This window comes from Phaenicophaeus curvirostris, chromosome 28 (assembly GCF_032191515.1).
Source record: "Phaenicophaeus curvirostris isolate KB17595 chromosome 28, BPBGC_Pcur_1.0, whole genome shotgun sequence".
Classification (NCBI taxonomy): domain Eukaryota; kingdom Metazoa; phylum Chordata; class Aves; order Cuculiformes; family Cuculidae; genus Phaenicophaeus; species Phaenicophaeus curvirostris.
In genome coordinates this window covers 4,510,796-4,537,971 of record NC_091419.1, presented here as the reverse complement: position 1 = coordinate 4,537,971, position 27,176 = coordinate 4,510,796, and the positions used below count along the sequence as shown (strand labels likewise).

The 27,176-nt window shown below is 42.3% G+C and overlaps 1 protein-coding gene across 2 annotated transcripts; it reads left to right on the top strand.

Annotated features, from left to right (window-relative positions):
* Window positions 1-794: 794 nt before the first annotated feature.
* On the top strand, window positions 795-26,447 carry HNRNPM (heterogeneous nuclear ribonucleoprotein M). Of its 2 annotated transcripts, none has more exons than XM_069878236.1 (16): window positions 795-980; window positions 4,907-5,076; window positions 11,606-11,658; window positions 12,488-12,495; window positions 12,581-12,674; window positions 15,016-15,213; window positions 15,610-15,763; window positions 16,765-16,814; window positions 17,110-17,170; window positions 19,125-19,226; window positions 19,805-19,849; window positions 20,235-20,309; window positions 20,752-20,850; window positions 23,352-24,133; window positions 24,463-24,514; window positions 25,927-26,447. In XM_069878236.1, the coding sequence occupies exons 1-16, from the start codon at window positions 829-831 to the stop codon at window positions 26,088-26,090; spliced, it is 2,259 nt and encodes a 752-aa protein (XP_069734337.1). In that variant the 5' UTR covers window positions 795-828; the 3' UTR covers window positions 26,091-26,447. The 2 variants fall into 2 exon arrangements, with proteins under 2 accessions (XP_069734337.1, XP_069734336.1); XM_069878235.1 differs by having other exon boundaries at window positions 12,581-12,698.
* The last annotated feature ends 729 nt before the right edge of the window (window positions 26,448-27,176 follow it).

The following is a 27,176-nucleotide window of genomic DNA, read 5'->3' as shown; positions in this document are numbered from 1 at the left end:
TCCCATGGTGAAGAAAATCTTCCTAATGTTTAGTCTAAATCTGCCCCTCTCCAGTTTAGCCCCATTGTCCCTCGTCCTGTCACCCCAAGCCTTTGTGAACAGCCCCTCCCCAGCTTTCCTGGAGCCCCTTTCAGTGCTGGAAGCTGCTCTAAGGTCTCCTTGGAGTCTTCTCTTCTCCAGGCTGAACAACCCCAACTCTCTCAGCCTGGCCTCGTACGGGAGGTTCTCCAGCCCTCAGATCATCCTTGTAGCCTCCTCTGGGCCTGTTCCAACAGCTCCATCTCCTCCTTATGTTGAGGATTCCAGAACTGGACACAACCCTCCAGCTGAGGCCTCCCCAGAGAGGAACAGAGGGGACAATCCCCTCCCTCCCTGCTGTCCGCGCTGCTTTGGATGCAGCCCAGGACATGGTTGTGCCTAGGATACGGTTATCAATTAATCTCAGCGGTCTAAACTGGAGAGGGGCAGATTTAGACTGGATACAAGGAGGAATTTTATTCCTTATGAGAGCGGGGAGGCCCTGGCCCTGGTTGCCCAGGGGCGCTGCGGCTGCCCCATCCCTGGAGGGGTTCCAGGCCCGGTTGGATGGGCCTTGGGCAGCCCGATCCGGCGGGAGGTGTCCGTGCCCGTGGTGCAGGGGGTGGAGCTGGGAGGGCTTTGAGGTCCCTTCCACCCCAGACCATCCTCCCCTGGCTTCCCCGGGGGTCCCCGCGCCCCTCGTGCCCCGGGGGCTCCTCTGCGCACGCGCAGCTCCCGGCGTGCCCCGCGCGGGGTTGGGGGGAGGAGGGGGGCGGGGCGCTGCTCACACAAAGGGCGCAGCGCAGGGAAATGGCGGCCACGGCGGCGGTGGCGGCGGGCGCCGAGGGCGCCGGCGCTAAGATGGAGGAACCGGCAGCGGCCGGAGCCGCCGCGGCGACAGCGGCTGCTGCTCCTCCGCCGCCTAACGGGGCAGGCGGTGCTGGGGACCCTCCTCCCAAGAGGTACGGCGGCCGCCGCCGCCGACGGGCGGGCCGCGCCGAAGCCTGGGGCCTAAGGCGCCGCCGCACGCGGCCTGGTCGGGCCTGGCCGGGCCTCGCCTCAGCGGGGCGGGGGCCGCCGGGCGGCGAACGCCACCGGGAGCGGGGTCGGGGCACAGGCCGCTGCTTGGGGACCCGGGTGGCTCCTGGAGGCCCGCGGGCCCCGCGTTCGCCTTTCCCAGCGTGGTCGCGCGGATGCGGGCGCGGGGAGGGTGCCGGTCATAGAATCGTCGGATAGTTTGGGTTGGATGGGGGCTTAAAGATCATCCAGTTCCAAACCCTCTGCCGCGGGCAGGCGTCTCCCTAGATCAGGCTGCCCAAGGCCCATCCAACCCGGCCTTGAATTCCTCCAGGGATGGGGCAGGCACAGCTTCCCCGGGCAACCTGTTCCAGGGCCTCCCCACTCTCATAGAGAAGAAATTTTTCCTTATATCAAGCCTAAATCTGCCCCTCTCCAGTTTATCCCCGTTGCTCTGAGCCCCCACGGTGGGAGTTCTGCCCGTCCCGCTTAGGAAGTTTTTCATCTGGGCCTTGGTGGTGTGAAAAACTTACTCACTGATAAAGGGACAAAGTCTTTGAAGCAAAGACTATAATATTTTTATTTTACATTTCAGTGCTGAATTGGATGCCCTTCTTAAAAAAAGACATACCATCTTAAAATTCAGTGGGGGTATATGCAAGTTTTAGACAAAGATATATGTAAATCCTCAAAGAATGTTCATTCTTCTTGAGATTATCCAGCTAAATCTGGAGACTCCTTTCAGGTTATCTCTTGACCTAAACCAGCTACATCTTATGAGACAGATTTATATGACGAAATAACTAAACATACAAACCAGCCACAGCAAAGCCTATCAATTAATTCTCACAGTGGGTGACTTAACGAGGTTTAGGTAGTGCTGGTGGGGTGGACTTTAATGTCCGAAGTTAATTAAATTTTGCTCTCTTAAAGGCGAGATGCAGTAGCTCAGCGCTTTTCCAGCTTTCATCTCCAATATCACTGCAGTGTATGGAGCAAAGCACGCTCTGTTTCGCGATTGATGGTTTAGTGGGTTGGGAACACGAGAGGGAAATGTGTTAAGAGCGAGAGGTTGAAGGCAATGTGAGGTTTTAAAGGAGTCGTTATAGGTCTGATGGCAACAGAGCATTAAAAAAACCCAAAACCTGCAGGGGGTGCGATTCTAGGTCTGTAAATGTTGGGATAATAAGCAGAAGAATATTGAACTGCTTGTGGATTTTCCTATGTTAATGCCACTCATTTTGGAAGATTTCACAGTTAGCGTAGCTTTTCTTAATACCGTTTTCTTTGGTTAATTTTTGGCCCCAGGCCTTAAGTGCTGCGGAGATAGAATCGGCATTTTGAACCTGATCTTCTATGAGTCATGTTTCAGATGACTTGGATTTGTTTATCTGCTGCTCCTGAGCAGTGTTATGCAGTTGTGTGTCACGCAGGCTGCGTTGCTGCAGGCCGTTACGCCCCAACATGTTGCATATCCATAGTCTGGCCTGGAGCTGACAGGCGGGAGGTATTTAATAGGAATGGTTGGACTCGATGATCCGGTGGGTCTTTTCCAACCTGCTAATTCTATGATTCTATAGCAGCCAGCAAGATAGTCTGTAGATGGAGAAGGTATGGATATGGTGAGGAGGTGGCCGAGTGCCTCAGCTTGAGAAAAGGTTCTCGCCTCTGCCTGAAGATAATCAGCTTCCCAAGTATCACTTTTTGGGAATAATGTATCTATATTTTTTTTTTTCCCAACACAAAATAGTTAAACTATGCAACAAAAAGAAAAAATTGACTTACACAACTGATTTCTTTCTTTTTTCTACTGCTCAGGAGTGGAGCAGAACTGATCCTGGAAGGTGGGATCCCAGTGCTTCAAGACACACAATGCAGGGACATGTGATGTGTTAGCCAGGGCTAGGGAAGGGTCTTCTCATTGTCTTCTCCCCTCCTCATGTGGAGTGCAGGGTGTATGGAAGATGTTCATGTCTTAGGTTCTGTCTGCACCTCAAAACTTACTATTTGGTGACTGTGGCAGAGCCTGCAGCTGTAGGTGTGCATAATGAGTGATTTGTCTCATGCAAGGAGACAATTTATTCCTGGAAGTGTAAGTAAAGATGTCTACTTTGTTCTGTTTTTTTTTTTTTTTAATTCCTGGCCCCTGTTATATTTGGTGTCTCTCCAGAGAGCTTATCTCTGTATGTAGATGCAGTTCTGCTTGTGATATCAAACTCCATGTGGCAAAACTAATGCGTGTACAGTGATCATGCTAATGTCCATTGAATGGATTTTCAGTGCCTTTGGTTTTGGGAAGGGGGATTCACCTATGCTGGATTTTGATACCTAGTGGCTTCTGATTTCCTGTTTTGAGGTGGAAAAAGCTGCTGTGGAAATTTCATCACACCTTCCCTTCCCTTTTAGGGATTCTCACAGGCAGGCATGATGTGTTTGAGGGGATGTGGGGCTCATTCCTGCTGCTTAGGACTCCCTTAAAAGAACCTCTACATGCTCTTTTGTTTCTGTACTTGGTACCAATGTCTTTTAAGTGATTTCTATGGTTCTGTGCCTGCCTGTTCTTGTCCTTACGGTCTGTGAAACCCATGGAGGTGGTGTCTGAAATCCTGCAAAAGGACAAAGAACTTTGCAGCTGAAGTAGTTTCCTTGACATGTCTTTTGACCTGACTGGGTTTTGTGTGTGTTCATAAAGTACAATATCTTTGTGTTTGCTTGTAACATATCCTTGTGGTTGAAACAATGTAGGCTGCTACATGAAAATAGGGAACCGACTGAAATATAAAATCTCAGACATCTACGTGCTTGTTTCCTTTTTGTCCCTGCAGGCTGTTGTGTCTGTTGAGTGATGGAAATGGTTCTAAAGCCACAGACAGTGTTGATGCAGAAGTGTGTTCACATGAGAGTCGGAATTCATGACGTGGCTTGGGCTTTGTAAGGCTATGTAGATCTTAAGTTGAGCAAAAGCTTAGTGAATGTACAAATAAGTTTTAGAAACTTTACCAGCTTTTTAAATTGATCTCTTATGAATTCTTTCTGAAGACCTATTTCTGCATCTTCTCAGCCAGTGCAAAGTGATTAATTGGATTAGTTAAGGAAGTCATGTCAGGCTGAGGTGTTTCATTGTCCTGTTCTTTTAATACTGTTACTCAGTGGCATTTGTGTCCTGTTATATCTGATGGTCATCTAGGTTGGATGAGAAATGGTCCTAATTTAAAATGTTTTAATTTCTGATCTGTTAGAACTGGTATTCTGAATGATTTAGAAGAACTATTTAATACATTTGGAATGCACTGAGGCTTTGAATTTGTGTTGGTCAAAAGCTCTGTTAATTGGACAAGGGGGAAAAAAAAAAGGACTTACTAGGCAAGAGTAATTGACCTGAGTGTTTAGTTGGATACAGGATTATTTTGTTAAAAGTCTTCTAGTGTAAGATTACAAATATTTGGGTCAATGTATTATTTGACTTAAGTGGATTTAAATAGTATAGTGTGCTAAGAAGAAAATAAATAGCATGTACATCTGTTCTGGAACATAGTGAGGAGATGGAGTGAGGCTTGGTTGGCTTTAAAGTGATTCAGTTTTTGAAACAAATCTTTGGTTAGATTGGATCTGCGCAGGAGGAAATAGTGGGTGTTCATGCCATGAGTTGTCTGCTGTTAGGAAATCTTTGTTCCAATACACTGTGTAGCACTGGTCCCGTGCATACCTGCTTTAGTTGAAAGTGTGCGATTTTGAAAATATGTGAATGGATGAAACTTTGCAAGTTTTGATTTAGTGTTAAGAATGTAACAGGTGATGTTCCTGGAGGTGGTGTGACGTTGATCAAATGCCAGAGTAGTTAATGTGTATGATTATCTTTCTTTGCTTGCAGTGAAAGTGAACGACCAAGCCAAAATGAAAAGAGAAAAGAGAAAAGTGTCAAAAGAGGAGGAAATCGCTTTGAGCCATATGCTAATCCTGCTAAAAGATACCGAGCTTTTATAACAAATATTCCGTTTGATGTGAAGTGGCAGTCTCTGAAAGACCTGGTCAAAGAGAAAGGTAATGTACAACTCAGGTGGCCAAGTGATGTCTGTCATCTTACTTGTGGCTGACTTTGTTTGTAAACTTAAGAGCTGAAGTTCTGGGTGGACTTAGTGACATGAGTTTTGTAAAAGGTTGTCTTGAAGCCTTTTTGGGTGTTGCACAACATGTTACCTGGCAGCCTTCCAGACGGGTAGCTCCTTTATTGGCATGTTGGCATAGAGCTAGTAGCGCTTCATCGGAGATTTAGGAGGATTTTTCTTATGAGGGAAAAGTGAAGCTTTTATCAGATTTTAGCCTCGACAGGCTACAAAACTTCCTGAAACATTTTAATGTCTTTTGGGTAATTCAGGCAGTTATTTACTGCTGATCTGGTGTGTGTATTTATAGCTGTGTCCCCAAACTTTAAGGTGATTTGTCCTTGGATAAAGAGCCATGCTGCTGTTCAATAGCAGTAAAAACGTATTTAAAGGTGACCTGCAAAAAAAGAAAAATCAGGTTTGTGCTTTGGCATGCGCTGCAACACGGCTAGGGGCTTTGGAAATCCTGTTTGTGGTGTTTCCCCCTTCCCCACTTCTATTTAACTGTTCCATGTGAATGGAAGCCGCCTTAGTTTGTTGATCTTAGCATCTTGAAGAAGATGAGCTAATAGAGCTGACTGCTCTCAGGTGGTGGCAAGTCTAAATGTAATGTTATTTCTTTAAGCTGATGCCCAACTTACTAGTTTGTCACCTTGGAAATGCACCAGAGGGGCAAGAAAATGCTTGGCTTCTCCATCATTAAAATATCTCAAAGCAAGTTAAGAGTAATACAGCTGTTCTTCCTGTGGGTCACTTCTAAAATACATAGCATCAGTCATGAATGTCTTGCAAAGTAGTGATCAGTGTTCACTTGTTTGAACTAGGCAGGAAGTGATAGTTAATGTGTTCAAAAGGTGTGGCCTGATGAGCGGGAAAACCAATTTCTAAAGGGTTTGAAAATGTTTGTCTTTGGAGGCAAAATGGAACTGAGTCTGTGTAATGAACTTCAGGACTATAAGCCCTGGGAAACTTTCATAGCTGAAGGCTGTGAAACGTTGATGCTTGAGATTCAGGAATGGTTTTCTGTAATGTGAAGAATTACAATATTAGACTGCTTTAACAGGCCCTAATTATGAACAATCTTTTGCCGTAAGCTACGCTTTCACTGTTCTACACAAGATACATTGGTTAATAGGAGTGTCTGTATGTGTAGATGTCTTAATTTTAAGTACTGTGTTGAATTCCGTTCCAAGTGTCTTGTGGTTTCTCTCCAGTTCACGTGGATGGAAAAGTCCGGTGTGAGATTGTTTCCTGCCTTGCTGTTCAGCTACTCATTCCAGCAGATACTCCTAGGGGAACGTTGAAACCTCTTCGTTCTGTCTGCAGGGCTTGTTATGCTAAACATTGAGAAGCATTGTTCTTGGTTTTTGGGACTGCTTGTTAAAGTACAACAGCTTAGATCCTCTGTGTAGTTGTGATTCATGCTAATTAGTCACGAAATTCTACCAAATTGGTGCTCTTGTGCTGTGCTTGAACTTGCTCCATCGGTACTTCTTGGTACAAGGCATAGTTCCAAGAACCAGGAATGTGACTGTGGAAAAATGTAAATGTTAGAATTCTTGGTTTGTAAGTGTAAGAATTACAGGCCAAATGTCTCAAGGCTTTGGGAGCACGTGAAACAGATCTGTACACAAAGGGTAAGAATAGGTGTTTCATGACTGCTCCATCGTTTGGCAGTCGTGAAGACTTAAGCTGTTAGCAGGTTGCTGAACGTAGGAAGAGTTCACCTCAGTCGGCTGTTTTGCGTCAGTAAGTATGGTTTAGGAGTCATGAGCTTCGAGGTCTGCTCATATTTCTGCAACCTGGTTTTCTCAGATGCGTACAGTCGTCTAAAGGTGACCTCTCAAGAGTAATGACTTGGTTCAGTCATTTCAGTGTATTTGTTGGTGAAACTCAATTACAGGTATGCAGTACGGCATGGTTATTAATGGAACTAAAAAAATGTTCTTGTTTGAAACTCCCTTGTATTGGCTGACAAACACAAGGTTCTACTAAACTCATGTAATCAGCATTAATAACTGGGAATTGGTGAACGGCTTCAGGAGAAGAGTGAGGGAGCAGTTCTTCAGCATGTAAGTGAAGTTGCAAACATGATTAAATGCTAAATAGCTGTCTTGGTCCTCTAAATGTGGCTCTGTCGTAGGCAAAAAATGGTAGTGCTTCATGGCTGCTGGCATCAGTGAGGTAACGGCAGATGATAAAAAAGAATTTGTCTTTGATTTTGTGATGTTTATTGGTTCCTTTAGGAAATACAGAATTTTGTATTAAACCTTCTTCCTGACCAGAGTAGCAATATGGCATACAATACAAGGAGAAAGAGTAGCTGTAATATGAAGCAATGGTGGTATTCTGCTCTGTTGCAAAGCTGGGAGCGGCTCATGTGTCATTCAGAGCTTCCAGGACAGTCCAGAGACTGTTTGTATTGGCATTTTACCCGTGTCTGCATCAGGCAGAGCTGCAGTATGGATCAGGCCTGCCTGCCTCCTCATAGCAAAACCTGGATGTGTGAACAGATGCGAGGAAAAGAAGCAACAAAGCTTCCCCAGCTTAAAATTTCTGTGAAGAAAAGCAGCTGCTAAACTTCATGTGCTGTCTTCTTTCTTGCTGCATCTCCAGAATTTGTTGGCTCCTCTGTGGCCTCCTAAAGCTGTAACTTGTGCCCTCTGGCTGTTGTGCTCAATACCAGGTGCTAGTGCTGGGGAGCACCGCTGTGACTGCAGTACCTGAAGACAGCTGGAGAGTCCCCTGGGTTTTGGTGGCCAAGACCGTTGCAGTGTGCTTACAGACTGAAGTTTTATGGGGGCAAAGAGGAAAAGATGAATAAGTAATGTGGAAGTGCTGTTCCACGTCTGACTTGTTCCTCCTTAGTTTTATTAGATGTGCTAATGAGTTGCTCTGTTTTCACTGGCCTTAACCGTCTTTTCAAGGAGGCACTGTCCTTCATCAGTGGATACGAGCTTTTTCACTTTGTATTCCCTGCCTGGGCTGTTAGAGAACCAAAATTCTCTCAAGTAAAGTTAGATTTCCCTTCCCCTACTGTAAAGAAATAGCTTGCCAATTCTTCTCTCTCTACTCTGGGAAGAAGTTTTTTGTTTCCTCTTAACTAAAACTTGATATGTGTATAGCTCTTTTCCCAGCCCAAGGTCTCCACATAGCTTTTCAGGGGTTGCCTGTCACAAGCTTTAAACTAACTGAAGGAGAAGCTGTGACCAATTCTGGATTGCCTCACGTTGAAAGTATTAGGCTTTTGATGGCAGGGTCCTCTTCAATCAGTCACACTGCTTGTGGTTCCTTACTTCAGAAGGTGATGGAACATACATACAGTTTTGTAATTACATTTACAGTAATGTCTGGAGAGTCTTCCTTCTATATTTAGTATTTGCTTTTGACCCTGTAGGGCAAAGAAATAACTGTGAAATAAAGCATTTACCCCTTTTTCGGTTTCTGTGCTGCTCCTCCTGCTGAGACTTTCCTCTTTGAACCTTTTACACCTTTCACAGCTTTGTGGTTTGTTGCTAACTATTAAAATCACGTTGTGCAACTTTAGTATCTTCAGCGTTGACATCTGCGTCTGAGTTTGTCCTAGTGACTTCCCGGATAAGTCTTCAGGGGTAGGTGAATTCATCTGAATTGTGCCCCAAGTCACCATATGGATGTACTTATCTGAGCTTCCTGAACAGTCACTGGAGAATATCTGCGTGTTGACACACATGGTCATCTTAATTTCCCATGCAGAGAAACTTCTTTAGGAAGTGGATATAAAGTTTAAAGAGAGAAAACCCGATGGCTATAATAAGTGTGACACTGGAGATTCCTTTGATTTGTCTTATATTTCTAGTTATTGCAATGACTTCTGCTTGAATCTCTTGTTTTAAGAACACTGAGTTTCTGAACTTCCTCACGTGTGAAGTTCAAAACAATAAAGAAGTCATACTGCTTTAAGTGCAGTCCTAAAGACACTATGGGGAACGTATTTCTTTATTATACTTGCATTGATTTACAGCGAGTATTTTCTGCTAGTTTTACCTTCCTTTGGAGGCTGGTCTGAGTTCTTTAAGTAAATCTCTTGTGTCTGAAAGAAATTTCTCCACTTGTGGATATAGGATACATTTGCTGATAGAAGTCAGGTATCCTCTAGCAGAAAGGAAATCTACCTGCATCACTGTATGTTACTTTTGCTCTTTGAGGCAGATTTACTACATGAATGTCTGCCGTTGGTAATTTTCCATGGCTTAATTGCCTGTGCACTGTTGCAGGCTCCACTTCTCTGCTGTTCTGCTTTATCCCCATTGCCTGATGTTCTGATACATTGTGGTTTGGGATGTAGAAAAAAGCCAAATAAAACATGACCCAACATAGGCTGTTAATAAAAAGTTTCCTTTGCCAGCCTCTAACAATAGTCTCCTGGAAGAAGTGTCATGTCGAATTGTTTTTATAAGTGAAAAAACCCGCATTTTTATTTCAGTTATTCTGTATTCTAGTCTTAGTGTCTTGGATTCTGAACTGTTACGGTGTTTTTTGTGTCGTTCCTCTTCCCCTGCTTTTTTTATAATTTGGCTATTCAGGAAGTCCAGGTGTCCTTTGAAGGAAAATGTCTGCTTCAAGATGTATATTTAGTTTTTAATATAGGTATCTAAGGCTTGAATGTCAAGCACTGAGCAAAATTGACACACTTAAGACTTTCCAAATGATGCATGATTGCTGCTGTGATAGACTCCTGGAAATCTTGTAGTTCAGAGGTCAGATTTGTTAAAGAGTAAAAGTCAAATCATATTCAATGTGTTGTTTTCAAGCTTGACAAACTTCTTTGGATGTGTTTGTGTGGATCAGAAGGAAGAATCGTAGCTGATTTTGATTAGTGTCTGGGAGAGGAGAGCCCTCAGTCCATGGGGTCAATAGTGTTATTAGTAGCAAAGTCACAGACTTCTGGCCTCTGTGAAACGGAGCGGTTTTGTGTTGTAGGTAATGTGGGACTTTGTCTTACTATATAAATTGTTGCAACACATTTGCATTTTTGATCACAGTTTGGTTGACCCTGGCTGCTGCTGTTGAGGTGGATGGCTTCAGAATGGCTTGGTAACACTGGATGTTTGGACTTGGTGCATGACAACCATGTGCCACCAAGGATGAGTCCAGAAGGGCTGTTGACAATCCAGTCCCTTGGAACCGACTCCACGTATGCTATGTTATGTTGTTAGGCTTCAGTTCAAGAAGTATTATTTAGATATGGAAGCTGTGGACAGTAATTGAATGCTCTGATCTGCCCTGTCCCTTTCAAAGCGGTGTGCGCATTAGCCTCCACCAGTCTCGAACACTGTCCTCATGAAAACAACTGTCCAGCTAACTGGTCTTGAGCTGGAATGCTGATATTGGAAATATTTTTTTTCGATAAGTAGGAAGTGGAGATTAACAAAGCGATTTCATTAAACGCTCCTTTTATTCCAGCTTTGGAAAACACCTTAAGGATATTCCTTTTGCATAATGACACCAGGTGTCCTGTAAGTGACTGGTCCTGTAGGAGGCTGGGCCTAACGCATCTCCATATCTCCATCCCAAGCGAAGAGGTAGACTGAGAATGAGACTCGGTTCCTAGCTCAGTGTATGTTGTCAGGATTCAGACTGGGTTGTGGTTTCCCACAAAGTGTGCTTTTCACCTTTTGGATAATGCAACTTGGAGTCCTCCTGTCTTAGTCGTAAAAACTAGTACTTCCAAAACCAGAAAGAAAAAGTAAAAAGATGTTTTCTTTGATTCTTCTGTATGCCAGTCACTTCAAGGGCAGCAGCTGTTTTGGTAGTTGTATTCTGGAGGTCCATGATACAGTTACGTGGTCATAAAAAGGCAATCCTGATCTTGTGAGGAAAGGTGCAGATGTAGTTTTCTAGTGCATTTTGCCTATTTCTGTAGATGGGCTCATCTTGAGAGCAAATATGGCAGATTGCTTAGTGCTACCTATTGAAGCAAAGAAAATAGACTTTATTTTATTGTGGCTTAACAAAAGACAAAACCTACTGAAATGAATAGGAGACAATCAGTGATCTCTTGATTGAGTCTGACTCCCTATTTTGGAAGCTTGTCTTTAAATCCAGAGAAAGGCAAATAACTGTCCAAGTTATGGACTATTGAGATAAGATCGCACGATGTGTAAAGTAGCGGAAACTTGTTCTTGCATGCTTTCCCATGGATTTGGATTGCCTCAAGTAATGAGTGGGTACTAAAGATCAAGGAAACTGATATTGCGGAAATAGCTGGCTTTTGAAGTGGAGGAAAATCAAGAACATGTTTAACTGTTTTAAAACTGTACTGCATACCTGTAATTGTCCAGTTTTGTGGTCTAGTGAATATGGAGTGTTTCTGGGCTTTCTTATAAGGCAGAGGCTCCATACACGGTTGTTGATTGTTCTAAATTCCCATTGTTTTCTTGGCTTTTCTCCCTTGGTATATGTGTCGTCTGGAATCTGATTTGTAGTTGGTGAGGTAACATACGTGGAGCTCTTAATGGACGCTGAAGGAAAGTCAAGGGTAAGTGTTTGAGAGATTTCTTCTGTGGATTTTCTACATGACAAATGTAACTGTATGGTGGCGTGGAACGAAAGGAAGTCAGGAAGGTAGAGAGTGTGTATGCTTAGTGGCTCTAGCATAGGCTTGCTTAAAGCTTCTTTTGGGGTGGGGAGGAGGTGGGCTGGGGCCTTGTAAGCAGTGTTAGGGTGGTCTTCCACCGTGTTCAGTTGGCGTTGGCTGTTTGAATGACCCATGGACCCTAGCAGTATGTATAGTGGTATGGAATATTAATGAAATTCTTGTGTTTTGGAAGTGTCACTGCAGTGGTTTGCTGAATTTGTAAGGCCAGGGTGCAAAAGCAGGTTCTGTAAACTACACTTCCTGTGCCAGTAAACAGAACTCAATTCCTAAATGTAAAGGTATTTTGCCTTCCTAGGTACCTAAATCCTTTAGTCCAGTGACAGTATTTTACAGGGAAAAAAATTGTAGGAGCACACTTAACTGCATTGAAGGAGATGGATTTAGGGTGAGAGAATATGGTGAGGGTTTTGCTGTATGAAGAACAGGTCACATGAAGCGTGTGGTATTTTTGGAGAATCGGGACTTAGTTCTGTTTGTTACAACTTCAGAAGCTACAGTTTAATCCTGTTCATGCATAAGAAATTGTCTTATGGAATTCAAGTGTTGAAGGTTTTATTGGGTAAGATTACATTTGTTTTCGTTATTAGGGCTAACTAATGTGATTTGACTTTAAAAAAAAAATCGGTTTTTTGTGTTTTGTTCTTTTACTTACTTTATTTCTTCTTTCTTCCCTCCTCCCTGTTATTCGCCTGTGAAATCATCTCATCAGGGATGCGCGTAAGTTCGCTTATGAATTTATAGCAAGAAATGAGGAAACTCTTTAAAAATAAGCAATGTTCTTAGATGTCTTGTATCCCCACAGTGTTGTTGAATTCAAGATGGAAGAAAGCATGAAAAAGGCTGCAGAGGTTTTGAACAAGCATAGTCTTGGTGGAAGACCATTGAAAGTGAAAGAAGTAAGACGTGCATCTGTTCTTTCAGTATGTTGAATTTGAAGGTGAAAGTGTAGCTCTTAAGGTTTATGACTGACTCATTTGCAGATAAGAATAACTGACAAAAGGCAGGACTCATCAAGTAGGATTAAAAAAAGACAGTCAGCCTTTACCATCATTGTGCAACGGCTGAACTTCAGTTTGAATGGGATTATCAAGACTAAACTTGATTTAAGAAATAGGTGCTGATGGTAGCAATGCGGGACTTCAACAAAGCAAGAGTTTGGCTTTGGCTGCAGGGCTGCTTTCTTGTTTAGTGATTTGAAGAAGCATGCTTAAGTGGTGTTTGTTCTTGACTCTTCCTTTTAAATTCTGTATTGTAATGAATGGATTCTACACACAGTTCTGTAGAATAAGCTAGTTTCTGAAATACTTCAAAGATTTGTTTACATTTTACTGGCTTTGCTATTGCCAACTAATGTGACATGCTAACTGTGCCATGAGTTAATTCTTATCCATTGAGAAATTTAAAGTTTTATTCCAGCTGTGGCTGGATTGAAGGTCCAGTAAATACAAAAAGGGACTTAATTCAGTGTTAGCATTGACTTTTGGTCTTAGGATGTGTGAGCTATGTTCTCGACTAAGCGGTCTTCGTGGTCTGTTATGCCCTGCCTGCTTCATGGTGAGGGATGAGAGACATTGGCATGAATGTGAGATAGAGAATGTGTGCAGGTCTGCCCTAAGCATCCTGCTTCTAGCTGTAGTCTGAGGAGTGCTTAGGAAGAAGAATGAGGATGGCAAGTGGCAGCACTTCTCAGATCTGGCAGATTTTGTAAGTAGAGTAACTAATTCTGGGGGCTGCAGCCTGTTTCTGCACACAAGGAATCTTCTGGCACTACTGACCTCTTGCTACCCTTTAAAGGAAGGAAGAGGTGAAATGGAGGGTTAGAAAAATGTAGTGGGACCTGGGAATTATCAAGCACTGACTCCTCTATGGGCACCTTGGAAGAAAAAGCTATTGAGTGAAGCACATCTGGGCCATATTTCCTGTTAATGATATACCATTAGTACTGGGAGTCAGGTTACCCTTTGGTATCAGTCCTTGTGAAGAGGTGGTTGTAATTTGCCCAGCTCTTCAGGAAACTGTTGTCATACTTGAGTACTTCTGTCTGTATGACATGGAACAGAAATGATACTTGAAATAGGTGAAACAGCATCTTAGAAATATTTGGGACTTCAGCAACGCTTGCCCCAGTCTGACTGTGTGGAATGAATGAAGTTGTTTTTTGTAGCCATTAGCATCAGTTTTGCTACATGTCTGGTACAAACATCTTGTTGGCTGTCTAACTGCTGAGGAGCATTCAGGCCTTCAAGTGACTTAATAAACGTTTATGGCAGAGTAGATAAAGCTTGTTGCCTGATCAGAAGACTTGAATTTGTATGACAGCCACTCTTGGAACTAATCTGGTTTTAAGCAATACCTTATTTATATATCAGAAGTGACTTTCATCCACTTTAATGTGTTCTCCACCTCAGACTACTATGATTTTCTGTAGCTGAAATAATCATGTGAAAGCTATCCTTTCTTGTGTTTTCATGATGTGCTATTGTTTAGTCTTAAAATTAAGATCAAGGTTCAAATTAACTCAAATAGCTTTTATTTTAAAAGCATTTGTCTTTCTGACTAATTAATTCTGTGTGCTAGTGCATTTTGCTCACTGAATAGTGTGATGTTTCCAACCTAAGTGGCATAAATTCACCTTGTATTGTGAAGGTGCTTACACTCACTTTCAGTATAAAGTGACAATCTTATTTCTTTCCTTGAATTCTTCATCCTATGCTTTATGTTCTTTAGCATGTCCTAAAACAGAGAGATACGTGGCTGCAGGGGGGTAACATTAAAAGTTTGTTTCAGGTTAGAAAGCCAGTTGGTGGGAGAGGGAAAGTTGTGCAAACCAGTCTGGAAATTTACACACTGTGTGTTGTCTTGTAAAGAATTCCATGCGCAAGGTAAATGAATGGTTGCATTGTTTTGAAGATGCCAGGATGCCATTTGTCTTCCAAAACCTTTCCAATGCCGTTCTGGGTCTATCGGTCTTTGGAATAGATACAAGAGGTTTATTGTTGGCATTGAATAATAAACACTTTCAGAATCAGAGGAGTTGCATGAGTAGGAATAACTCGATAATCTGAAGGATGCTGGCATATTGGTTAAAAGAAAACAAATTAGTGGATGGCAATTGTATGTGAAGTAGCTGGCTGGAGACAAGGAAACTCCTCCTTCTGACTGTTTTAGTCATACCACAAAATCTGCATGCGTTCAGTGGAATACAGAGAGAACTGAGTGTGGTGTTTGTTTTTGCAGGATCCTGATGGCGAGCATGCCAGGAGAGCGATGCAGAAGGTCATGGCAGCAGCTGGTGGAATGGGTATTGGTCCAGGCCCAGGTGGCCCCGGCATGATCAATATCCCTCCTAGTATACTCAACAATCCCAACATACCCAATGAGATCATTCATGCCTTACAGGCAGGGAGACTCGGAAGCACTGTCTTTGTTGCGAATGTAAGTGCTGTGTGATTTGTGACCAGAATATGTGGGTCTTAGCTGAGTTAAATCTAACTAATTAGAAGAGCTGCCTTAGACTTGCAGCTCTGTTTTAGTAAAATTGGGTAGTAACTTACTCTGTGGGGCATCTTCTTGATTCTCTGTGCTAGTGAACTTGTAAATCAAGATCTGTTCTATATGTTATGGTGCTTGTTAATTTGTATTTTTGAACAAAGCCAAGAACATTGCATTGAGATCTGTAGCATTCTTTATGCTATTTAAATTTTACCCTACCTCTGTGAAGATTCTTTTTGTTCCTTAAGATTGCTGATCCCTACAAAGAAATGTGAAAAACACTAAAGCTGTTTTCTAATAGAAACTTTTCTCGTGTTTCTAATATTACTTGTCTTCCAGTTGGATTACAAGGTTGGTTGGAAGAAATTGAAAGAAGTATTCAGCATGGCTGGTGTTGTGGTTCGGGCAGACATTCTAGAAGATAAAGATGGCAAAAGTCGTGGGATTGGCACCGTCACTTTCGAGCAAGCTATAGAGGCCGTTCAAGCTATATGTATCCTTGAAGAGTAATGATGTAAGCAGTAAGCAAGTAGCTTAGTGAGCAGAGCAGGATGAAAATATAAAGTGCGTTGTTACAAGTGAAGATATTGCCATGTCACAGAAGCCATTGCAGTGGATGGGAAACATAATGAAAACTGAAAAAAGTCAGTCTTGAAAGAACTGTCACTATTTACTCAGAATCATTAACAAAGTGGAATTGCTTTCTGATGTGGATATGTGTATTTCTAGTCCAAATAATAAAATTTTATCTCTGGGTTATAGCTAGCATTAAAATGCAGTTTCTGAGAAAAAATTTGTCTTAAATTCCTGTGATGGAGGTAAAGGAGGGGTGAAACAGATCTGTTTGCAGTGTAAGATCGCTTGACCTACTGTATTCCTCTGTTCCCTGGATCCTTATGTAATGCAAGTAGTGGTTTGCTACATTTCTCAACTTGCAACTATGGCATGGAAAGGAGGAAAATATTTCCCTCATTCCTCTCCTAAACTTCCCATTTAAACATTAACTTCATTCTGCCTGTGTGGCTAATAAGTTAGGCCATGTGGGAACAAGACACACATTTCACGTGATTCATTGGTGTGGCATTCTTCAAAATTCAGTTATTTGTTGATTTGGAAATGCTGAGAACTTTTGCATGTTGCCTCCTGTTTTAAATGGCTGCAGTCACTGATGAAACATTTAAACACCTAGGCTGGTTTGGAGTCACGTTTTGAGTGATCTGTTAATGAACTTAATCTTAACCAGAAGAGTATTTTTAACTCATGTTTTAATTTAAAAAGCCATTCTTTGATTGAATATTCAGTTATTTTGATTTCAAAGCTTTATCTTTGGAGAAAGCAGAAGGATTGTTGATTGATCTGTGAACTATAGTGTAAGAAGCAACCCAGAGAGATGTAATTTTTGGACTGGGTGTTTCTCTGCATCAGATAGAACGCAGAGCTTTATGATTTTGTGTGGTTCTAGCACTTGAACAGTGATCCTTAATGAAGCAATAGCGATGTTTAATGGGCAGCTGCTGTTTGACAGACCGATGCATGTAAAAATGGTAAGTATGTTCAGATTCTTACTGCTTTTTGAACTAATTATGCTTCTGATTTTGGATGACGTCTGATTTCAAGGTTCAGTTGAAATACAGGGCAAAACGTGTGACTTATCTAATTCCTAGTGGTGTCAACTCACAACTGGGGAAAGTCAATTCTGATTACTTTGCTAAAAGACAATCCTAAATACAATGAAGGTTGATTTAGCTTTAAATTTGTGTTTTAATTAAAAAAAATAAAGGCCAGAAATAATTTCTTACTTTTCTTGCAAAGCCTAATATATTGTGGAATTGTGTTTAGGATGAACGAGCCTTTCCCAAAGGAGACTTCTTTCCTCCAGAGCGACCCCAACAACTTCCTCGTAAGTCTCTCCTGTATGACTGAACATGTTGTGTTTCTTATTTTGCTGTTCAGCAACTGGGCCCCATCCCAGCCCCAGTGAGACTCTGATTCAGACCTTTTAAAGCTGGGATCCAAATGGTCTGAATAATATCCAGGGGGGAAATAGTAAAGAGCAGCTGCTCAGTCTTGTCTTTTTTTCTTGGATACTTCTTTCAGCTCACGGCTAGAAGCTTGTCTTAAAACAGTATCCCATTTATGTTCTCAAGGCTTCCAGATCTCTCATTGAGATCCAGAGACCCTGATGCCCTGTAAAACTACTGCTAATAGTGGGATTTAATAGAAATATAATAAATTGGTCAATAGGGGAAAGTGTGGCTCCAGTATTCTGGGTATGTAATGTTTTTTCTTTCAATTGAAAGGGTTGAATTGAGGACCTGAGAATCTTTCATGTCTTTTAAGGGGAATCTTACCCCAATATATATGAATACCTAAAGGGGAGGGTATAAAGAAGTGGGAGCCATGCTCTCTTTGGAGCCACCCAGTGACAGGACAAGAGGCAGTGAGCGTAAACTGAAACACTGGGGAATCCATCTGAATGTAAATAACCATTACTGTGAGGGTGACCAAGTACTGAAGCAGCAGGTTGCTCAGAGAGCCTCCATCCTTGGGAGGGGCTCGGAAGCTGTGTGGACATAGTCCTGGGTGGGTAGCCAGCTCTAGGTCACCCTGCTTGAGCCAGCGGAGTTGGAGCAGATGACCTCCAGAGATCCCTTCCAACCTCAACCATCCTGTGATGAGATACTGGAAATACCGAACAAGAAGAGTCTGGGAAGGGAGAAGCTAGAGGTGGGGGAAGATGGGCTTAAATACAGCAAAAATGTAAAATGTGGCTGTTAACATAATTCTGTTAATTCAGCCAGGTGCTGTTTTCATGGGCTTGAGAAACAAATCTGTTGTGTGCTGCTAAGTCGCACAATTTTAGTGATCATCAATCAATCCATCCCGTAATGAGTTCAGTTTTCTGTGTATCTGTCAAAGCCTTGCTCAGCAGCAGTGTCATTCATGGTTTTTATGCTGCCTTGACTGTCTGTAATGGTATTACTTCTCATTGAAGAGAAAGCAAGTGTTCCAACTTTGTATGAAACTCAACAAATACCAATGGAAGCTTGTTTCTTGGTCTTTACTGGGGTGGGGAAGGGTTATCTTGTATTGTTTTAAAACAAGTTTCGACACTTCCTGTGTTTATTGCATTGAGCTGTAAATGAGGAATTCCTGTTCTCATGTCAAGAATGCCATTAAGGTGTTGATTTGCAAGTGCAAGCAGAGAACTCTTTCTTCCTGATTAACTATAAGGAAAATATGAGGGCTTTTTCTTCTTTCTTCGGACTGGGGAATCCTTAATTGGTTTGGATACAGGAAGATTCAAAATTATGCCTGCTATTGATGTACTTTGTTTGCTCAGAGAAGAGGCTGGCTGTGTGCTCTGAATTCTATAGGTGGCTATCATATTATAGGTTGAACTTTGTGGTTAAACTCTTCTCTACAAGGGAAGAACCTTGGCAAAGGTGGAAACAAGCCATTTGTCAATCAAGGGTATTATTGTGCAAAGGTTAGAAGATCTCTATACTAAATTGCCCACTCTGTTCTCCTTAGATTGAGGAGTTGCACAAAATAAGCAGTGTTCTAGCCAGTTATTTTTCAGGAGTCAGCTTAAAACAAACCAACCAAGCAAGTTTTCTCAGTAGTAAGACAAGAAATGGATTACGAGAAAGAATATTTGAAATAGTTTTTAGTATATTTCAAGACACATCTACTCTGGATTTACTATACACTTTCACGCTTAAAGTACACACCCCAAAGTGGGAACACAGCAAGCTTTTTGGAGAATGGAAGTCAATTACTTAAGAATAAAACTTGCTGTTTTGTCAAACTATGGAAAGAAGGCTTTTTTGATATCTGAATATTTTCTTCAGATGGTCTTGGTGGTATTGGCATGGGATTAGGACCTGGAGGTCAACCTATTGATGCAAATCATTTAAACAAAGGCATGGGAATGGGCAACATGGGACCTGGAGGTAAGATTACTCCTATGCTTTTGTTTCATGAGAGCTTTAAGCTGTGTAGAAGGTAGATAGCTTTGTTCTGCCTACACAAAGAGTTGAAGTGTGTTAGGAGTCTTAAAGTCAAATGAGGTTTTGTTGAGCTAAGTAATGAGCCTGATAACAGAAACTTGAACTTAAACTACTCCATTTTTTTTTCACTGTGGTTGAAGCACAGCTCTCATTTTCTGACTCTTGAGCATGAGCAGCAGACACTGCAAATATACATTAAACTTTTAAAACCATCTGTCACTTTTAACACATATTAGTGGGCTTACAAATCTTTGTTTAGGGTATGTTTAAATAGCACAAGTTTTAAAGAGCCACCTAAAAAGTAGCACACATTCAGCTTTCAATTTATAAATGCCTATGGGTTTTTCCCCTTTGCTGCTTTATTTTCTGAGAGGAATGTTGCAATCTACTTGGAGTTATCACATGTAAGCTCTTCAGTCCAAACAATGGACATGTTGTATGGTCTCTTTCTACAGCCAGTCTAATGGCTGAACTTTTGTAGAATTACGTCTGCTATATAAAGCTTTCTCTTTTATTTTGAGGAATGGGAATGGAAGGCATGGGCTTTGGAATGAATAAAATGGGAGGTAAGCTGTGTTTTTTAACATGTATATAGCATGGGCTTTCTGATAGTCGCGTAAGCTTAGCTGTATGTGTCTGGCAGGCATTTGTGTTATTTGAAATCGTTCCTGGTTTAGTACTAACTTGTTCCTTTTTGAGTAGTTGTAAAACTGATGTAGGTGTATGGGGAAGGGTTAATACCTCAGATAAAACATGACTTGATGTTTTTGTCATGCGGCTTGTTAAAACTGCCCTTGGTTTAGGAGATATACAGTATGACCAAATTTTGTTTTGTGACTCTGATACAGAGTGTCTGTGGAAATGTTCTGTGAAAGCGACTTGTGTGGGTGAAATGCAATGTAAAGTTGAAAGCCACTGCTAAATACCACCTGAAAAAATATTATCTTTTAGGAATGGAAGGTCCTTTTGGTGGCATGGAAAACATTGGTCGCTTCCCGGCTGGAATGAACATGGGCAGAATGAGCGGTAGGCATTAGTCTTTTGTATATCCAACGTCTTACTTGTGTTCTCTGACAGTGTAATCTCTAGATTTCTCAGCTTTCATTGGAAAACCTTAAAAGTTGATAGCTGACACGGTGTCCCCAAGTCACTAACGGCCTCTGAGCTGCAGGAAACAAGTGATGCTCTGAAATTGCCTTAGAGGACTAGTTTAGAATGAGATAAACTGTTTATCAGCATTCACCAGAAAGACTTCTCCAGAGCAGAGTGGCTGCCTCCAGTGCGTTTGTCCATATTGAGGAGTCCTGCTTTTTGTTCTTCTTTAGGACTCAAGAAAACATAAAATGATCAGGAGAAGATAATAAAAACTTGCCTTGCAGTTACTACGGGTGTAATTTTCAAAGATTAGAATGTTCTCTCAGGAGTTACTTAGGCACCCTGAAGAACATATCAAATTTACTCTTTTCAGAGATGGATCGCGCCATGGGTGGAGGATTTGAAAGAGAATTCGGAAGAAATGAAATGGGAATGTCTCGTAGTTTTGGAGAGAGCTTGGAGAGAGGAATAGGTAAGTACACTGAGCTAAGAACTTGTACCGCCTGCTTGTCATACGTGAACTGTACATAAAAATCATGTGTTTTGTTATACCAAAACAGGCTATATTTTCAGGGTACTTGCTGCAGTAGTTTGGTTTTGATCAAACTCCTAAGAGCTTTACAGAAGGCAGATGGACGTACTAGTAGTAATCTGTGGGCTGTGCAATGGAATTCCAGATTTCCTCACCACTTCCCAAGCATTTCAGGAATCTGATATAGACTCAAACGTAAGATAACTGAAGAGAATGCATCTAAAATTAGTGCTCTTCTGTGAGTCTTGCCTTTTGAACCCCAGTGGGAAAAAGATGATTATCAGTGTAGCAAATAACTTGGGTAAAATATTACTTGAACTGAGCAAAGGTAGTGCAGTGCTCTTCTATCTGTAGAGGCTTTGAGATGGCAGAAGATATTAAATGTGCTTCATGGAAAGATTCAGAGCTTGAACCTTTTTCAAGTCTTCCGTGAGCAGCTGTGCTGTGTGTGTACAGCTTGATTCAGCCAGTTCCTGAAATGGCTTTTCTTACTGCTGTGCTCTGTTAGTTTGAGGTCACTTATATTAATTTTTAAAGAAAGTTAAATGCAGTACACTTCCTAATACAACTCGGATGACTCTTCATGAAATTGTATCTTATATGGAAGGGAAGGGTCATCTTTTTTTATAACTCACAAAAAAATAAACAAAAATGACCTTACCTTAAAATTAAGACTGCAAATCAAACACAGCCCTCAGAAACCTCAAAGCGCTTAATGTAGCAGTTCAGTTATGGTAGCTCGCTGTGCTTTTTTTAATAGCATAGTACAATAAGAATAGTTTTGAGGAAGATAATATTTAGCTAGATAAGAAATATTATGCATTAAATGCACTTTTCAAAAGATTACTGGGCGACTAATTAAAGAAATACTTTTAGCCTGTCAGCTTCTCTGGCAGTTGCCCATTTTTTAAATGCTACTAGTAAGATAATAAATTTTTTTCAGTGCAGACATAGTCATGTCCCTTTCCACTGCCTGGGGTAACATTCAGCTTCCTACCAAGTTGCTCGATGACTTTGGAAATATTGGACTGTTTCAGTAGTGAAATATTCCAGACTGCAGAATTGCTGAAACAAAGCTGAACCCAAATATCTCAGAGTAGGCAGATGCTTGCCTCCTTTCCCAATTTACCCAGTGAATTGTATTTGGTTAATGACTGAATTACAACATGTAAATAACCAAGAGTTGGCTCTGCCTGTGTGGGATTAGGCTTTTTTTGGGAGACTCTAAAAACAACACTGCTGGCTTTCAGCTGAAGAAATACTAAGTGTTTATTGCAGTTTCTTCTAAAAAAACCCAGCAAACTTGCTTGCACAAGTGTAGCCTTAAGCCATTCTGTGTTATTTAAGGTACTAATCAAGCAGGATGAGTGCTGTTGGTAAATGTGGTTGCTTCACTTTTCTTGAGTATAGGCTCACCTTAAAGAGAAACAAGGTATATAACTCTATTTAGCATGTGCAGATAATTTAAATGCATGCCTTCTTCAAGGCTTTTTTCCCCTCAAATCAGTATTGAACTCAAGATTTTTTTGGTTCTATAGGGCTGCAGTGCTAAACTTGGTTTCATAGATAAGCTAAGATCCTTCATACAGCAGCAAAGTGGGCTAAACTATAGGGGAGTGATCCTTTTGCTGCAGGAACTAGAAGATCCTGTAGCAAAGTCAGGACAACTCAGCCAAGGGGTAGAAAAAACCTGTTGCTTGTGTTTTATGTCACAGACAACCTTTTTCTATTTATTCCCACATTAAAAGGCCAAGCATGCCTTGTGACATTGTAATGGCCATTCTGCTGTGGTTCTTGTGTGGAGTTTTTCTTCTTCTTGGAGCTCTGGTGATAGAAGGCTCTTAGGTTTGGGCAGGCTTTTCTTGTAAAAGTGTCTCCCTGATTTTCAGAAGCAATCTTGAGTTGTGTGGCAAGAATGATGTCTTCATCTCTCTTCCAAACAATCTCTATTTGAACTGTAATTTCAGTTACTATATTACTCCTGTGTAATCCCCAGCATACTGCACAAGACAGCCCGCAGCTAAGATTATATTTAAAATATTGCTTTTGCCACCTAACCTTCTCCTAGGTTTGCAGATGCCTTCATAATTTTCTTCTTTGGTTTTTGTTTGGTTGGTTTTGGGTTTGTTTTTTTTGGAAGGCTTTCTTTGTGTGTACAGATGCTAAGCTCCTTAGTGAAGGGATAAACCTGCATCCATCTCAGCTGTAGTATGTGGTCTGAGAGGACTGCTCCCCTGAATCATGTGTTGTAGTCGTGATGGGCTGCGTAGTCAACAACAGTTCTTGCTGGCCAAAATAAACCTTGGTTTTGTATTCTGTGTGAACAGAACACACTGTACAGTCGCTTTTCTGAAGGATGATACACTACTGAAATGCTTTAAGTGTGCGTTAACCTTTTTTGTCCCTGCACGATTACTGATAATCTGTGTGTTGTGTTCCAGGTGGTGGAAATGCCAGCATTCCTGGGATTGAGAGGATGGCACCTGGCATTGATCGTATGGGCTCGGGAATAGAAAGAATACCTTCTGGGATGGGGCACGGGATGGAGAGAGTAGGGTCAGAAATAGACAGGATGGGTCTTGTTTTGGATCGCATGAGCTCCAACGTGGAGCGAATGGGTTCAGGAATCGACCGAATGGCCCCTCTGGGCATAGATCACATTGCTCCTAACATTGAGAGGATGGGCCCGGCCATCGAGAGGATGGGTTCAGGCATAGAAAGAATGGGTTCTGGAATAGGCTTTGGTATCGAGAGAATGGGTGCTGCCATCGACCGCGTTGGCACCACTATGGACAGGATGGGATCCGGTGTAGAGCGTATGGGTTCTGGCATGGATAGAATGGGTATAGGTATGGAGCGTATGGTCCCTGCTGGAATGGGAACTGGAATGGGTCAGGTGATAGAGAGGATGCCAGCTGGTTTGGATCGCATTGGTGCTGCTCCTATAGAAAGAATAGGAATAGATCGTATGGGTGCTGCTGGCATGGAGAGAATGGGCTTGGAGCGCATTGGAGCCACTAATATGGAAAGAATGGGTCCTGCTATGGGACAGGGCATGGGAGCAGGCATAGATCGAATGGGACTTGCAATGGGAAGCAATTTTGAAAGACCAATGGACATGGAACGTGGAAACTTTGCAGGCAATTTTGCAGGCTCCCTTGGAGGAACTGGAGGACCTGCAGCTGGGGTGGCCAGAAAAGCCTGTCAGATATTTGTGAGAAATGTGAGTAGCCTTTTTCCTGCCTCTGCTTCTTCCTCAAATTAGTCGGTACTGACACATTGATCTCATCTCTGCTCAGTTAACTTTAGTCAGAATATCTAATACTGTGTGCTGCCAAAGGTGGAGTTAGGTGGGCTTTTGCAAGTTGAAGCCATTTCTTTAACTTTTCTTTTCTTTAGCCATTCTTCTTTAACAGAAGAACTCTCTGCATCTGTAAGTGAAGATGCTGAACAGTGGCTGTCCCAGGATTTAAAAGATGTTTTGAAAATGTGGCAGTGTTTGCAAGTTGTTCAGCAGATCTTCAGTAATGGTCTGTTCTTCTCTTTTCACAGCTTCCTTTTGATTTTACATGGAAAATGCTGAAAGATAAATTTAATGAATGTGGTAAGTTACTTTATCACTGGTAATTACTCTGAGAATTGAGTAGGAATTAAACAATAATGCCTGGCTCTGTATGTCCTTGATACTAATACCTCAACTAAAAGTTCACTCAAATTTGGTGTCAACACTGACAAGTGTTGTGAGGATATTTACCTTCCCTGCTGTACTGGCAAGAGTTCTGCAGTGTAGGAAAGAAATGCCTGTCCAGTTGATAACCCAGTTAAATCACAGAATCATGGAATAGTTTGGGTTGGACGGGACCTTAAAGGTCATCCAGTCCCACCCCCTGCCATGGGCAGGGACACCTCCCACTGGATCAGGGGCTCCAAGCCCCATCCAACCTGGCCTTGAACCCCTCCAGGGATGGGGCAGCCACCACTGCTCTGGGTAACCTGGGCCAGGGCCTCCCCACTCTCATTATGAAGAAATTCTTCTTTGTCTAGTCTAAATCTGCCGCGCCCCCCCCCCCCCCCCCCCCATTTATACACGCTGTCCCTTGTCCTATTACTCCAAGCCTTTGTAAACAGTCCCTCCCCAGCTTTGTTGTAGCCCATTTGAGTACTGGAAGGTTGCTATAAGGTCTCCCCAGTGCGTTCTCCAGGCTGAACAACCCCAGCTCTCTCAGCCTGTCCTCATACAGGAGGTTCTCCAGCCCTCGGGTCATCCTTGTAGCCTCCTCTGGACCTGTTCCAACAGCTCCATCTCCTTCTTATGATGAGGATTCCAGAACTGGCCACAATACTCCAGCTGAGGTCTCCCAGGAGAGGAATAGAGGGGTAGAATCCCCTCCCTTGCCCTGCCTGGCCATGCTTCTTTTGATGCAGCCCAGGATACAGTTGGCCTTCTGGGCTGCTTGGAAATGCTTAGAGAAAACACGTTCTTACCTTCTCCATTTCTGGGGCTGGATTTATCATGTGGATAGCGTCTTTGTAGTTGTAGAGAGACACAAGACCAGAGATGCGCAAGGCTTGAACTGCTGAAAAGCTCCTGCACAGACTCTCTAAATGGACATGGTTCAAAATTGAAAACATTCTGAATTCAGCTCCTGACTGAGTGTGCTCTTCAGCTTTGGGGAGCTTTTCCTTGGCAGCGGTTGCTGTGCCCAAACCTTACTCCCCAATACCTTGTGCTGCTTGTCTGATTGCAAAACCACCTCCCAACCTCATCAGTTTGATGTGCAACGTGCGTTGACAGGTTGATGCTGGTGTTTAAATGAGAACTGAAAATCTAGTTTGAATTAATTAATCTTAAATGGAGAACACTCCTTTAAAACAATGACTTGGTGAAATTGTCCTGCAGCTTAAAGTTTTGAATTAAGGGTAGCTTCTAAAGGTGTAATTTCTGTGGTATAAAGCAGAGAACTGTGTTTTGTGGTACCTGCGAGGCTAAACGAGACCCTTTCTTTTCGTTTGAAGGTCACGTGCTGTATGCTGATATCAAGATGGAAAATGGGAAGTCTAAAGGATGTGGTGTGGTTAGATTTGAGTCCCCAGAAGTAGCTGAGCGAGCCTGCCGTATGATGAATGGGATACAGCTTCGTGGGAGGGAGATCGATGTGCGAATTGATAGAAATGCTTAAGTAGTTGCCTTTTTAACAGGGATACCAGATTTTTTGAATTTGTATTTTTTCTCGTTAACCATTTTAATTTGACTGGATGTAAAGGTGTTAAAATGATTCATTTGCTTTCTGGAGTAATTTTAATTACTTTTTTAACAAATGGATTTCCATTTTACTGTTTTTTGCATTGAAACTGCAATGTGCACAATCTTTTTTTGTAGTTGTGGCATCTTGTTGACATTACAGATGTAAACAGTATGACTTTCATAATAAATGCAAGTTAAAGATTTCAGGCACAGCATCCGTTACTGGCAGCGCATCCTATGCTTGTGAAAATATCTGTAAACTGAGTTCAGTAAACTAGAATTTGTCTTCTTATGTGGAGTGTCAAGAATGAATGTTCCTCTTGGTTGTCAGTTTATGACAGTATGAATTGGTCTTTAAAATGTACTCATTTACGTACTCACACGGGTGTTTTAATATCTTATAGGAGCACTTCCCTTTCCTGTATCCCAGCCTGATCCATGCCCACTCTTAGCAAAAGGTTGGGAGCTGTATTTTTTTTTTTCCAGTGGCAATGCTGATTTAAAAGGAGAAAAAAACCCAACCAGCCAATTTTCTTTCTATATCATGTGTCCCTTCAGTTGCATCAGTGCCCTTTAAGTCTCAACTGAAAATGGATTTTAAAACCTCATTTTGTTTTTTGAATGTGGAGATCTCTTTGGGGCTGTGCGTGCAGGAGTGTTGGTTCCACTGAGGGCGAGGCGCAAATGAAAGCCATGAGGTGTGTGTTATTTCACCTTCTGCAACAACGACGTTTTTAATGCCACCGATTGAAAGTGATTCTTTTTGAGCGGGGATTCTTGGCACTGGAGAGCTGAAGCTTTGTCAGCACTAGGAGTTCTTCCCTCAGTTTGAGAGCTGCATGGCCTCCAGAGCTAAATTCTACTCCAGTAACAGCAAAGGAGAAGCTGTGGTTGGGGTGGGCTCTGTCAGTGCGACTTTAGCTCAGAGGCAGCAGCAGTGCCTGTCTGTTCATCTCCCTTGAGGAGCCACATCACTCTCCTCTCTGATGCTGAGCAAGTGGAGAGCGAGGACTGCTCTAAA

Coding starts and splice junctions, on each gene's coding strand:
- HNRNPM (XM_069878235.1), top strand. CDS start 829: ATGGCGGCCACGGCGGCGGTGGCGGCGGGCGCCGAGGGCGCCGGCGCT. Junction 20,310..20,751: donor GAACATGGGCAGAATGAGCG/GTAGGCATTAGT, acceptor TACTCTTTTCAG/AGATGGATCGCGCCATGGGT. Junction 24,134..24,462: donor GTCAGATATTTGTGAGAAAT/GTGAGTAGCCTT, acceptor CTCTTTTCACAG/CTTCCTTTTGATTTTACATG.